The following is a 15,272-nucleotide window of genomic DNA, read 5'->3' as shown; positions in this document are numbered from 1 at the left end:
GACTTGTGACTTTATAATGTGATCGTTGATTCTGATACAGAATATAATATATATAATATAGACCTTTAAAAAAACATTTGCATCACCGTTTTTAATTGTCCAAGTCATTTTTTTTCATTGAAGCTACAGTCTACTTGCACATCCCTGCCGCTCAAGTTAGATTTTTGTTCTACTGTAGAATTATAAGAGGTATTTTATGGTGTGTGTCATCTGATCATGTATATCATAAAGGCTTAACATGCTGCTATTGATTGATGCAAATGCTTTCCTCCTTCTCCTCCCTCTCTTTATGTTAACCCTTTCTCCCAGCGTGTTTTGCTCTCCTGCGGACCACCCCTCACTGCGGTGCAGTAGTGAAGGATAAATATATCCTCCCCTCCTCCTCCTCCTCCTCCTGTCGTTGAGTCCGCAACATCCTGACTGGCCGAGGCTGGTGATCGCAAGCAGCGGCAGCAGGCAAGCCCCCCACAGGACGGATGAATTAGAAAACCTGCTATAACCACCACAAACCCCCTTTTTTATTTTTTTTTAAACACATTCATTCTCTATATTGAAGAGTCTGCCAGTAAACACCTCTGCCCCCATCTTGAAGCGGATACAAGGTTAGTAAAACAAAACAAAAAACAAGTCTGTCTCATTGATACAAGGGGGTTAACAATAGTAGTAAGTATAATAATCAATGTAATAATTAATCATAAAGGCCTGCGTGTTATCGAGCTCTGCATGGAGCGGTGAAACGGTGAACTTGTATTTCTATGCGCCCTGCTGGGGTCCTGCGCCATGGGAACATCTTGGCATGGACGGGACTTTTTTGTCCAACTCCTTTAACTTCAACTCAGGGTGCGCGACATGAGCCTGACGCGCACGCACACACACACACACACACACACACACACACACACACACACACACACACACACACACACACACACACACACACACACACACACACTAGGGCGCTATTCCCCCACTGGAAAGTAACTGTCTGTCTGTTTTTGCTCCTCCGATGCACCATTCTTGGTCATTCCCGTCAGTGCTAATTATTCCGTGCAGCGAGTCCCCGGCGCCTCGCAGATCACATAGCGCTGCAGCTGCCCCGCTGTCCGGCACGACCAACTGCGGGAGCTATAATAGGAAAGGAGAGGTAGGGTTGCGCAGCTGACGGTGCTGATTCCGAGGGGCCAGAGCTCTGCAGTACTATTTCAGTCACTGGCCCCGTGGATCCGAAAAGGCTTATTCGTAAAATGTCACCTGCCTAAAACACCCTGCATCTGTCTTGGTGATCACGTGTTGATGCGTTTTGGAACAATTTTTACATGTAATAACCATGTGGGGTGTGTGTGTAGATTTTGTATTGTTTTCTTCTTCTTCTTCAGTGGGTATATTGTAAGGGACTCTGTGTGACTGGTAGTGAACAGTGTACATGTATACTGTGTGTATAGGCCTCAACACCAATTGTGTTGCTTAGCCAAAGCATGTATTACTAAGAGGAGGCCGTCACTGAAACCTAACACTTTCCTTCAGAATAATCAGTGACATTGGAGGGGGGTGTAACACTGGTTCAATAGAACTTGATAAACCCCAATACTTCAACTTTCACAATCATGTATTGCTGGTTTCAGATGTGCCTGTGTATTTTTTGTCTTCTTTTTTTCTTCATACTTATACATTTTGCCTTCAGTCAGGTCTAATGTTGTGTGGCTGATTGCTTTCTCCACTAGGTTCACCATGGGGATCAAGGCTGCCCTCCCCAGATATGAGCTGTATCTCTACACAGCAGTGCTCGCCGGGGCCTTGGTGTGGGCAGGCAGTTGGATATCTGAAGCTTCAAGTGGTAAGTGTCCAAGGGATGTCCAAAGCACACACACGCAGTGACGCAACAAATGCAAGAGTTTAATGAAGTTCACTGAAGGCCTTTTTTATTTATTGGAGTTAGAGTGAATGCACAATTTTATGAGCAGTTAAAACCTCCTCCCATCCCCCCCAAAGAAATCCTGCATGTTCCTATTAATACGAAGACAATTTAAAGCTGGTCCAATTACATTCTAAGTATTTTCCTGATGGAGATATTTCACATTAAGACTCAATTACACTGAGTCAACTAATCCCGGACCTCTCCCTGTGAAACACTGCCAAGTGTTTGCCAGTCAGTAAATGGCTCAAACTGTATCCTCTCTACCCGCTGGTCTGAATAGACTGAGTGTTATATGGCGAATGGTACTGTCTGTCACAGTCAGACGGATCAGGGGGCAGAGTGATGCATTTGCACCTCATTCTTTTTCTTCTCTGATTTTCTTGAAATGGTCCTTTTCTTCCATCTGTGGGCATCTCTACTGCTCAGGTCTGCACGCTACAGTGGCACTGAAACGCCCCGTAAAAGAAGCTTGGCTGTGTTCCCAGAATTAAGAGGCTTTCCCTGACTGACCCTCACATTTTGATATCCCTTTCTCATGTCCATTAGTGTAATCAGGCGAGCTGGAGGAGCTACTGAATGTCTCAACACCACCGTCACGGTTCTGATCGTTATCACACATATTTCTGTTCTTATCCTTTCTGTGTTAGCTTTTGACTCAGCTTGTGCGGCAAACTAATCTCCTACAACCAAATGATCGCCTTCAAAAATAGAAAAGCTTTGCAATGAGTACATTATGTAATATTTGATGGGCGGCCGTAGCTCATGAGTGGGATGAGTGGTCGTCCCGTAACCACAAGGTAGTCGGTTCGGTCCCCAGTCCCCCTGAGCACAGCTCACTTGTCGAAGTGTCCCTGAGCAAGACACCCAACCCCTAGCTGCTCCCCGGGCGCCCCTCAGGGCAGCCCACTGCTCCCTAACCAAGGATGGGTCAAATGCAGAGAAACATTTTCCCAAGGGGATTAATGAAGGATACATTATTATTATGTTATCAAAATAGACTGAATGTCCCACACCTTAAATTCAATATGAACGATCCAACAACAGCACCAAAGCTGGTTTAAAAAAATTAAATTAAAAAAAGAGATTCTTAAAAGGATTATTTCAAAAGTGCTCAGGGTTACTAAAACCACAACAATTAAGCTGCCTACATTTTGGATTTAGCAACCCTCAACCTCGAGGCTTTGCTATATACCGGCAGGAGTTAAAAATGTACTACCTTGTTGATTACATTTTGTTTGGTGAATGTACTTGTTTTCTTCTCTTCTTTATGCAGAAAATGTAAACAGAAAGGCCTTCAAGGAAAGCGTGAAACCAGGATGGCATTACTTTGGCAGGAAAATGGTATATTGCTCATATATATATACACACACAGAGTATATCCTCCTTGTGTATCTTTGTGTTCTCTATACGTGGATCTGCTAATGCAGGACGTCAAGAGAGTAGCTATCACGCGTCAGTAATGCATCTTCCTTTGCCACAGGACGTCGCAGACTTCGAGTGGATGATGTGGTTCTCTACATTCCGCAATCATATCCTTTTTGCTCTCATGGGCCACGTAATCTTTGCCAAGATATTCACCCTCATGGCTCCAAAGGTGCGTACACGTGTGTGAATGCCCATCGGCTTGCACTGTGATCGCGTACACGTGTAACGACATGTCTCTTATTGTATGTGTATCTACCTGTTGTATATATATATATATATATATATATATATATATATATATATATATATATATATATATATATATATATATATATATATACATATCCATGTGTGTGTTTTAACACAAGCTTTGCTCCAATCAAGGCCACATCATATGTGGTGTAAATGTATAGAATGCGAAGCTATGTACTGATGTAAACAGCAGGCTTTGGGCTGTACAATGTATTAAATTCAGTTCAGTTCGGTGTAATTATATTCTATTTGAGTGACATCTAATTTGTCCTCCTGTACATTTGCACTCCAAGGTCTAATACGCAATCGACTTGATGCATGAGCATGAGCTGCATCGTGTTAGATGGGAATGCCTTTCTGTTGAGTGCACCTTCTTCTCCCCATGAATATGTATTGTTTGACATATTTAAAACGGTTTGTTTTAAACATCTTTTCTGTCTCGTTCCATGCGTACAATGAAGATTGGTATTGATGGATGTAAGGTAACATTAATAAACTTGTGAATTTCATAACATTTGTCATGCGTTTCATTCAAATTATCAATACATGGACAGTAGATGTGTTTGTCCCCCTCATTGTGTAATCGTTGCATCTTAAAACATATCCATTGTTGTAGCTGGTACAGTGTTGTTGTACTAACATCGTTCATCGTGAGTGTGGCACTGAATTGTGAGTAGAAGGTCTCGCCGTGACGTCGCACTGACGCCGGTCCCTCTTTAACCACAGCACAGATCCTTGATCTTCGGTGTGTACGGCGGTTTGGCAGTGCTGATCACGATGGGCTGGACCTTCATGGCCCTGGTCCTGTCTCATTGCATCGTGCTCTACAGCGTCGCCCTGGTCAAGAAGAAGTGGCTGTGCTTTGTGGCTGGCCTTACCACGCTGGCCTCCATCAAGCTGGAGCCCTATAACTCCTGGCAGGTGAGCGGGCGGGTTCCAGGTTCGAACCTCGGATCAGCCGATCAGTGCCTCAGAAGCATAAACAACGAACGCACTTATATAGAACGAGCCGTGGCAATTAGGAGGAGACGTTGATCTCGTTATATCTATTTTTAAGCAAAGGCATTCAGATAAAAATATATATAATGATAATAGATGATGATGATCCACCCTCAGGAATCCTTGGTGACCGGCTCTTTCGACCTGCAAGACATCCTGTTCTATGGAGGATGTGGCTTCAGCATCCTGCGCTGTATGAGCTTTGCCTTGGAGAACTGCGAGAGGAAGGACGGCAACTACACATTCTCCGACCTGCTGCGATACAACTTCTACCTCCCGTTCTTCTTCTTCGGACCTATCATGACTTTCGACAAGTTCCATGCCCAGGTGGGGATCTGTAAGATTCAACGGAAAGGGATGAAAAATTTGTGAAAGTGGAAAAAGTGCAGCAGCCCCTTCTGGAATTGGACAGTAGCTATGAGGCCATCACTCATGAGTGCATATTGCACTGGAAGACTCCTTAAGGCCGATGTAACACTCGCTCATAATGTGCGTTTATGTAACTCGATTTAGAGCCAAAGGAGGACACGGAAAACTCATATTTTGTGCATTTGTACGCTTTAATTGAAATTACTTTCCCCACATAGCCGTATTTGACTTCAATACTCTGAATGCGCTCTTTTTATCGAGTGTATGTGTCCGCCCTGAATCCTTTTTTAATATACGATTATTATTTATTTTGGGCCCAAGCTTGGTTAAACGTCTGCTGAGATGCTGGGGCAGGGTGGTATCATTTTACCAAACAATGATGGCGTTCCACAGGTGAACAACATCCAGCTGACCCGCAAGGGAAGGGAGCTGTGGAGCATCACCACCAAGGCCTTGATGCATCTGGGAGTTATTCTGGTGGTGGACGTCTTCTTCCACTACCTCTACATCTTGACAATCCCCAGCGACATGAAGCTGGTCTCCAAGCTCACTGACTGGAGTCTGGGTAAGTTCGATATAGGGCCGCTTTCACGTGGCTGTGGTCACCGAGGACTAACGTCTAACGCTGGTTTTATGCATTACTTCCACTCCAACCTCATGTGCTTGTTGATATATTATATGATGTATCATCCACTACCATCTGTGTTCTTGCCTTGTTTCCACGTGTTCATTCGCAGCTGGTCTGGCTTACTCCAACCTGGTGTACGACTGGGTGAAAGCAGCCGTGATGTTCGGCGTCATCAACACCGTAGCGAAGCTGGACCACCTGGACCCTCCTCAGCCTCCCAAGTGTATCACCATGCTCTACGTGTTCGCTGAGACGTACGTGGGATTTACACTAGTTGTGTGACATCTTCAGAAATCCTTACGCAGACCCTCGATGGCCACACTAAACTTTGAAATTGTGTAAACTTGTCTTTTTTTACAGGCACTTTGACAGAGGCATCAATGACTGGCTGTGCAAGTGAGTGTTTAGTTTAAAACCCCAGGGTTTAAATGACAGAATATATAGAGAAGAAAGATTTTTATCCTTCATCAGGATGATTGGAGTCGTAACTTTGCAGGTATGTTTACGACTACATTGGCGGGGATCACGATAAAATCTTCAAGGAGCTCCTAGCGACCTTCTGCACCTTTGCCATCACCACCTTGTGGCTGGGTCCGTGTGAGCTGGTTTACATCTGGTCCTTCTTCAACTGCTTCGGCCTCAACTTTGAGCTGTGGGTGGCCAAGTTGTTCTCCCTTCCGCCATTTTCTATCATAGAGGTGAGACACATTGAGCTTAACATCACTGGCAGTCAACATATGGTGTTAAACTCTGTGTAAAGTGGTGCCATATCCCTAAATGTGCCTGCGTCCGCTGCGTCTGTAGGGTGCAATGGGTGAAGCCATGTCACGCAGGATCCGGGGAGTGTTCAACGCTGCCAACTTCTGGACCATTGTCCTCTACAACGTGCTATCCCTGAACAGTTTGGAGTTTGCCAAGCTGGTGGGAAGACGACTGATTTTCAAAGGTAGGGAACAAGAAAGGTTTATTATATGAAATCAAAGTAAGGCTTCGCGACTCAGACATCAAACGCAACAGAATCTCATGGGACGATGTCCTCTTTGTTGCTTTCTTTAACTTGGATCTTTCACGTATAATAAAAGAATACAGCAGTGTCAAACATCGAGGTTGTTCACAGGATTATCTTCAATCGAACATCTACTCAGGACACAGTACAAAAAGCAGCTGCATTCCTTTAAAGCTGTACTTTCTTCTTCTCCCCCTTCTTTGTGCTTCTCTTCCAGGTTTCCCTCTGTCCACCTTCTCCGTGTTACTTGTGACCTACTGTGGCGTGCAGCTGGTGAAGGAAAGGGAGAGACGGCAAGCCCTGCTGGATGATCCGGAGCCGGTGAAGGCCGTGGACGAGGGCAAAGAAAAGGCAGAATAAAGCAGAATAAGGCAGAACGATGGGCTGTCACAGACTTCACGATCAACAGCCCCCCACCACCACCCCTTGCATTGTTCCATCCTCGGCCTTGCAAACTGCACCTAACCAGACTGTAACAGCCAGTCAGCACCTGTATTATTCACAAGCCTGTGTCTTCTTTATTTTTTATTTGTTTTGCCTTTTATTTGTCAGAAGCGAGGCAACATTTTGAACTGGGAAATATCCTCAAGTGCACTTGCTGTAGATAATCACTACGCCCTTTGACACAAATCCACCGACGGTGCATTTTTGTATTTTATCCGAACAAAAGATTGTTTAGCAAATGCTAGGCCTGCTAAATATTTTCACGATGCAACACCTTATACTATATATGAAGACATACAGCATTGTTAGGGAATGACCTTTTTGCTCTGTGTGGTTGTCTCCTCTGTTCACTCTCGATTTTTCTCAGAATTGGGGGGTAAACATAATTATAATGATTTTTTTTAATGATTTTCTTAATTTTGCCTTTGGCGTCTAATCATCATAATGTTAACCATATTGTAAGGTTTAACAACTTGAAATCAGGGTGTGGAGGGCGATGAAGAAAATAAACCAAGTGTGCTGTGGAGTGGAGGTCCTCCACATAGCTTGCAGCTGATTGTAAAGACATTTGCTCCGCTGTCACGAAACAATGTATAGAGTAGGTGAAGTGGAGGGAGAATGTATTGGCTCTCTTGTAAACTTGAAAAATTGAACATGGTACAACCGTCCAGAGTCCTCCTAATCACCACTGTAGGGTGGGATGTTTCGCCACGTCTTTCCTCGTCCCTCTTTCACAGAATCCGGGCCCCTCGGCGTGCTGTGAAATGCAATAGACCCTATAGCAGGGAATATGGGTCACTCTCCTCCTGCCTGTCACCAAAACCTGCTGTCTGCCTTCAGCGCAGCAGCAGGAATAGAGAGGAGGAACAAAAGTTAATTGTAATGCCTTTTTTTTCATTTGTAGGGGGTTTTATTTAAAAGGTGTTCGTTTCAACTGTTCGACTTAAAATAAAGTTTTGTTTTCATCCAAAAGTAGAAGTTTGTTTTGCTGCAGAATGGAGCGGAGACCAAAGGGGACGTCTTGTTGTTTTGCTGTGATGTATGATTATTGTTTGCTTGAATGTCTGTCCGAAATCTGAAACTATTTTTATAATTTAATTTAGTTTAAATCGGTGGAGAGGCTTTAATGAGTGACGAAAGACTGTGTTTCTTTTTCTTCCTGCGTGACAGTGAGTCGTTGGCATGTGTCGCCACAAGATGGCGCAGTTTGACTAAAATTGGTCAAAACATGTCGGTTCACCCACAGGTTTCCTGCATGAACTTCCTCACTCTCCACCTTCACCGTAATCCATTTTCATGGCGGTCAAATTTACAGTTTGCAGGAAAAGCATAGGTGTAATTGATAACGTTAATTATTACCGTCACTGACTAACCGCTGTGGGGGAACTGACACAGAACTTTAATTAATGTTATTAGTTTCACCTGTGCTTCTTCTGCCACGACGAGTCCAAACCCCTTTTGTGAGAGGGTCCTCCTCAGTAGTTCCCCAAAAACGATGTCCATAGGAAAATCCATATAAATCAATAAAAAAGTACAAGAGTTCTGTTCTAATGGATGTAGATGTATAATATATATGGTATAAGAACAGTCCAGTTTCAAGTAGAAAAATAGAAAAATAGATATGACATCCCAGTAGTTATACATCATTTGAAATGATTGTGCTTATGATATTGTAAAATGATCTTCATTAATTTCATATGAATATATTTCATACCTCCCTTGAGTTGGACAATGAGCTTTTTCAGTTAACTTGAGCATCAAAATCAGACTTACAAGCAATAACAGATATTCCCTCTGTATGAGTAATAGTGGTGGACCTAATCTTCCACAATGTTCTTCTGATTCCCCACGGGACTTCTATCTTGTGTTCGGCCAATAGGTGCCATGTTGTTTATCACCCTAGACGTATCTCTGGCTCGAATGATTAAAGCGGTTGCACATATTCCACAAATATAATTTATATCATAATCATATATCATAATCTTGATTAATTCCGTATGTGGTGAGAAATGAGACTTGAGATGTGTTGGACCTGATATCTCCATCCATCTGTTTTTCTTGAGGGCCTCGCTAGTGTGTTTGATGAAAGGGCACATTTAGTATATCACCTGTTACATAATAATTAGAAACACCTGTGTCAAGGGACGTGGCACATGGTGAAGTGTGTCACTTGCTGTGTTTGTAACCTGAGGAAGGCTCATGGGGGCGCTGTGAAATAAACAACACATTGGAGAGTTGTGCCCATGTTTGGAATGGTTTTGGTTCTTAAACTTGAGTTTATTCCACTTTCTGGTGTCAGAGGAGATCTATTATATAAAATGCTAATCTTCAAGGAACTGCTTGTGCCTATATACACTGTCCCTCCACTGATGTACACATGTAATATGGTGAACTGCACTCAAAAAAAGGATATTGGCTGGCTGTTACATTTACTATAGTGTAACATGTATTTCGAACGATATTCATTCATGTTTCCAATGTGAACGTGATTCAGTAATGTAGGATTTGCATGAAGTTAAAAAACGTAACATTTATTAGATCCATTCATGTTGAGATAAACTGTGAGAATCGAGTATCAAGACATTGGCCGCAGTGTATTCACTTTCTCGATCGATCGTGGATCACAGAGCGTGAAAACATAAAAGTACAGTAATACGAGCCAGTTGGGTTGCCTGGTGAGACGTTCTGCTGGATTTAATACACCGTCACCTCCGTGCTTAGCCATTCAGCTGTTTGTGGGGGTCTGTGTGTTGCTGGAGTGGACGGGTCCACCAAAATGGATTCCTCAGCTTTGTGAGGCTCCTGTCTATAAATAAGCCAGTGACTGACAGTCACACACAGCTGCAGCCACCGACCGGCCAACCCTGTGGAGACTACCCACAGTGATCGAAGCAGCCCTGTGCATGCTGGCAGTCCTGCTCTGTTGTGGGGAGAGAGTAGGGTGGCCACAAAAACCCAATTGAGACGAGGAGACAGAACAAAATGGCTGCCCTGACCATAGACCCGGTAGAGCAGCCTCGCATGTACCAACAGACTCTGCTTCAGGACGGACTTTGTGACCTCTTGGAGAATGACAAGTTTGTGGACTGTGTCCTCCAAATTCAGGAGCAGAAGTTCCCCTGCCACCGCTTGGTTTTGGCCGCCAGCAGCCCCTTCTTCAAGGCCATGTTCCTGTCCGACCTGGAGGAGAGCAAGAAGCGTGAGATTGTGCTCAAAGACGTGGAGCCGGGTGTAATGGCGATGATCCTGCGCTACTTGTACACCTCGGACATTAATCTGACAGAACAGAACGTCCAGGATATCTTCATGGTTGCCAACATGTATCAGATCCCCTCCATCTTCTCAGTATGTGTGTCCTACCTCCAAGAGAAGCTGGTGCTGGGAAACTGCTTGGCCATCTTCAGGTTGGGTCTGCTGCTGGATTGTCCAAGACTTGCTCTGATCGCGAGAGAGTTCATCTGCGAGCGCTATCAGGTCGTGATCAGGGACCAGGACTTCCTGCAGCTGGGCTCGAGTGAGCTGGCTATTATCATCACCTCAGACGCACTCAACATTGATCGGGAGGAGCAGGTGTTTGAATCCCTGATGGACTGGGTCAGACATGACGAGACGAGTCGCGTCAAGGACCTGCCCGAGCTGTTGCACTGCATCCGTTTCAGGCTCATACCTTTGGATTACTTCAAAGAGAAAGTGGAGCATCACCAGTATCTGCGGTCCAGCCAGGACATCAAGAAGGAGCTGGATCTCGTCAAGGATGCTTACAGGGGGCTTCTCCCAAAGCCCAGCAAGCCCAGCAGTAATGGGGCAGAGGGGGGAGAGGAAGGTGAGGGGGAGGGAGAGGAGGACGAAGGGTACCTGCCGGGTATACTCAACAACAACCCTCGCTTTGGGATGTTTGAGCTGGAGCTGATACTTATGATCAGTGACACAGGGACTGTGGCCTATGACCCAGTGGGAAATGAATGCTTTGTGGTCTCCAAGTCGACAGAAATCCCCAAGAACCACTGCAGCCTTGTGACCAAGGAGAACCAGGTGTTTGTTGTCGGAGGACTTCTCTACAATGAAGAGAACAAAGACGAACCATTCAGCTCCTACTTCCTGCAGGTAGTGTGGTCCTTTGTGACCTGAAAACGCATCACTTTTTTCGCATTCTCTCTTCTTTGCGCCTCTCATTCCTCGCATCATGTCATTGTTGTCATCCCCAGTTTGACCCAGTGAGTTCACAATGGTTGGGGATGCCCTCGCAACCCAACCCTCGATGTCTGTTCGGCCTGACTGAAGCTGAAAACTCCATCTTTGTGGTTGGAGGAAAGGAACTGAAGGAGGGGGAACACGCCCTGGACTCAGTCATCATCTATGACAGACAGTAAGTGTGGATATCAAATTGAATATGGAACCTGACGAGTGATTTGTTTTCTATTAATTATATTATTAAATGAAAACACTCAGCTATTGCACGGGGAGTCATCTCTCAAAATCACCCAATTCAGAGATACATGGTTTTCCTTGGACCACAACGGAGAGTGTGTAGAATCACAAGCATCATTCATGATGACGTAACATTTTTTTTTGGTACACAGGTCATTCAAATGGGGAGAGTCGGACCCTCTGCCTTATGAAGTGTATGGCCATGGAACCGTGTCACACAAAGGTCTAGTCTATGTCATCGGAGGCAAATCTGAAAGCAAGTATGTTATCATTTGATTAAACCTCATGCTTGTATTTCACTATGTGGCTCTATTGAGAAATGTACCTGTATGAAAGGTTAAAGTTCATGACACATGGCCAAAACCTTAAGGAGTCATAATGTACTCCTTATTGCTCCATCTCTCAGTTTGTAACAGCATCACATTGGATATCACATAGTTTGACATTTAAGACCCAAAACAGTCAATATTTAAAGGGTACTCCAGTGATTTAGTATTGTACTTCTGTAAATTTAGGGGACCTCACAATATAAAGATTTAAAAATAATAATAATAATAATAATAATAATGGTCACAATCGAGGCAACAATGTTTGATCTTTAGAAAGAGTCAAGCTCCAAAAGTGCTGTATCCTACACGTCCCATAATGCAACTCAACAACATCGTTCATTGGACCCTCCTAAATAACCCCTTCTCTTAAACTCCACACCTCCAGTGTATGACATCATCAGGGCTTTTCCAGGATTATCGTACAACCTTAAGACAAATAAACTGAACTTCATGTGACAGTGCAGAGCCCCGTTAACACATCGTATCACATGCGTCATGCAGGAAATGCTTGAGGCGAGTCTGTGTCTACAACCCCACTAAATTTGAGTGGAAGGACCTGGCTCCCCTGAAGACGGCCCGCTCCCTGTTTGGCATCACTGTCCACCAAGACCAGATCTTCGTGGTGACGGGGGTCACAGACGCAGGCCTCACCAGCTCTGTGGAGGTCTACGACATCGCCACCAACAAGTGAGACAACAGTTTTATTTATATGACCCACTTCATCTCTTTGTCATGAGGTGACGCATCCGTCCACAGTAGTGAAGCTGACTCATCGGGCGTGAACAGCAGATCAGGAGGTTATAAAATAGCACTTGTTGAACTGCTGCATGTAGTATGCAGTATTCTATTGTAGCAGCTTTGACACCATCATAACTTCTGTGTGTGTGTGTGTGTGTGTGTGTGTGTGTGTGTGTGTGTGTGTGTGTGTGTGTGTGTGTGTGTGTGTGTGTGTGTGTGTGTGTGTGTGTGTGTGTGCATTATTGTTGTGTTGTGCTCCAGGTGGTTTGAGTCCACAGAGTTCCCTCAGGAGCGCAGCTCTCTCAATCTGCTCTCGATGGGAGGTTTCTTGTACGCTGTGGGGGGCTTCGCCATGATGCCCAGTGAAACCAGTGAGGAACCCGTCCCAACAGAGATGACGGACATCTGGAGGTGAGAGCCCCCTGCCAACCAGCTCAATACACAGAATGAGAGATTATAATGTGATATTTACTGAGATTTTGTTCTACAAGTAAGATTACATGGTTAATGTTAACAACATAGCAAAGAGAAATCAGATGCCACGCTCAAAGACTTTGCCTAAAGGAAAAGCACAGGTTCAATGAATGACCTTCAAGAATACATCTGGTGGTATTCTATCTGTTAACAAATCCTATTAAACTAGAAAAACACTATTAATGGATCCTAACATGTATTATCCGTGAGCCAAAGCTAGATGTATCGTATCCCTCTGTGCTTTAGAGTTCCAAAGAGGAAACTCCTTTCATACTAACTCAATGAATATGTATCCGCATGTGAAAAAAGATCGCCAGAAAACCACTATTATCTCCTGTTTTAGTCATCTCTTCTAAAAACTACAATGCCCATCTTTTAGGAGTATTTTTAGAGAGTAAAACAACAAAAAATGTTACAACCTGTTTTAAGGATTTACATCTTTAGTGGGAACAAATGGGCTTGGGGCTGAGTTCCACGGACAAGGTACAGTATTGGGAGAGAGGTCTGTTGATAATAAGGAAACTAGAGATAAACACCAGATTCATAATATTTTACAATAATGGCTGCATTCCAGTAAGGTGCTCCAGTTCCAAGGTGCTGGTATAGAGCGTGTTGACTCACTCTTACTGGCACAGTAAAATGGATCTGAACCCTTATTATTGCATGCCATCATATCTTCTTTTTAAGGGTGCCAAACGCTGATCTATATATTTCTGTTCCCCACAGATACGATGAGTCCGACCAGTGCTGGAATGGGATTTTGCGAGAGATCAGCTACGCAGAGGGATGCACTATTCTTCCGGTGCGCCTCAACACTCTGCGCCTCACCAAGTTATAACTGAACTGAACTGTTGGCGTTGGCAGGAGGTTAACGCATGGAAGTGAACACCAATTGTGGACATTGGCCCCAAATTGGCTTAAGGGTACAGAATGTTTCAAGGCAATGAGTGCATTTTGTTTAACAGCAGAGGAAGACAGACACATGTCGAGGGGTGATCGACATAAATTAGAATCTCGCACCAAATTAAAAACAACCGGAATGTTGATTTACATTGTCTTTACATTACATTGTACAACCTTTTTTGTGTTTTGTTACACTATTTCATAAAATTCCTTTCATACCTGCTTTTTGCTTCATTTCAAGCAGAAATAAAGGAAACGGTTGATGGTATTGCTGGAAGCGGTTTGTCTCACTTTTAGCTGGAGCAACACAGAGGTCCACAGTGCAAATGGTTTTATGCATCTCCATCTGACATTTTGTTCAACAACATCTTTACAGCTGATTACACATACTGTACAGTATTCACACACAATGTACATGGCAACAAATGAGAAACACTTAAGTGGCGAGTTAAGAACGCTTAAATGTAAACATGGATTTCCAGTTGACACCTGAGCACGACAAAGTCTTCAACACAAGTCTTCAACACAAAACACATCATGAACCAAGGCTTCATATATACAGACGCACAGCTGGTTGTGACAATTACTCTGAGGTACGTTCAGTTACTTACAGTTCAGTTTCAGTTAGACGCACACTGGCACAGGAGGACGAAAGTAAACACCAAACTCCAACATGACTCCCTACATGAAACGTGACACCGTTACTGCCTGTATAGTAATGTGTGAAAATGTCTTTTTTTTCCTTCTTTTTTTGTTTAAGCAGGAGGTGAACTCAAATAAACGTTTGACAACATTATGAGAGAGTGAAAGAGAGAGAGAGAGAGAGAGAGAGAGAGAGAGAGAGAGAGAGAGAGAGAGTGAGAAACAACTATCATGCATGGTGTCTTTGAACTTAGATAAATAGTTAATGGATTAATCGTCTGTGTGAGGCAGTGCTTTGAGTTTAATGCCGCGAACAACACAAGGACCATTTTTAGTTTAGGCTGTACTATACTCAGAGCCAGCAGAGGCTAATGAGAATGTTGTTAGTTTTGCAGTCACTAGTCATACATCTATTGATTGAAGTTAATGAATGTCTGTCAAATAAAAAAAAGACATCTTGTTGATGATGGAAACGTTGACCAGTTTGTGGTGCTAGATAACAAGTCAGAAGAACATAAAAATAATTCAGAATCATCCTCTGGGGACAATAAATGTCGATACAAAATCCCATGGAAATCCACCTTTTAGTCAGATATTTCCTTCCGGACCAAAGTAGTGGGCCGACTAATCAACAAGCACACTTCTGTATGGCACAATAACAATAATAACATTTAATAAGTCCGTAAATATAGTAAAGAACAGAATTGAAAAGCTCACAAT

At 43.7% G+C, this 15,272-nt stretch overlaps 2 protein-coding genes across 3 annotated transcripts; both read left to right on the top strand.

The window, feature by feature from the left end:
- Window positions 1-464: 464 nt before the first annotated feature.
- Window positions 465-8,004, top strand: hhatla (hedgehog acyltransferase like, a). Of its 2 annotated transcripts, none has more exons than XM_079237974.1 (12): window positions 465-602; window positions 1,722-1,834; window positions 3,189-3,256; window positions 3,396-3,509; window positions 4,319-4,513; window positions 4,709-4,918; window positions 5,354-5,525; window positions 5,698-5,842; window positions 5,949-5,984; window positions 6,085-6,286; window positions 6,393-6,534; window positions 6,812-8,004. In XM_079237974.1, the coding sequence occupies exons 2-12, from the start codon at window positions 1,729-1,731 to the stop codon at window positions 6,952-6,954; spliced, it is 1,533 nt and encodes a 510-aa protein (XP_079094100.1). In that variant the 5' UTR covers window positions 465-602; window positions 1,722-1,728; the 3' UTR covers window positions 6,955-8,004. The 2 variants fall into 2 exon arrangements, with proteins under 2 accessions (XP_079094100.1, XP_079094101.1); XM_079237975.1 differs by lacking the exon at window positions 465-602 and adding an exon at window positions 1,015-1,144.
- Window positions 8,005-10,020: 2,016 nt separating this feature from the next.
- Window positions 10,021-14,170, top strand: LOC306746908 (kelch-like protein 40a; the record flags this gene model as incomplete). The annotated part of the gene is made up of 6 exons (XM_079229894.1): window positions 10,021-11,142; window positions 11,244-11,404; window positions 11,619-11,726; window positions 12,297-12,482; window positions 12,795-12,944; window positions 13,734-14,170. The coding sequence occupies 6 exons, from the start codon at window positions 10,021-10,023 to the stop codon at window positions 13,843-13,845; spliced, it is 1,839 nt and encodes a 612-aa protein (XP_079086020.1). The 3' UTR covers window positions 13,846-14,170.
- Between the last annotated feature and the right edge of the window lie 1,102 nt (window positions 14,171-15,272).

This window comes from Taurulus bubalis (genome assembly GCF_910589615.1).
Source record: "Taurulus bubalis genome assembly, chromosome: 1".
NCBI classification, from domain to species: domain Eukaryota; kingdom Metazoa; phylum Chordata; class Actinopteri; order Perciformes; family Cottidae; genus Taurulus; species Taurulus bubalis.
Note: the sequence above shows the minus strand (reverse complement) of the source record. Positions and strands in the feature narration are given on the sequence as shown.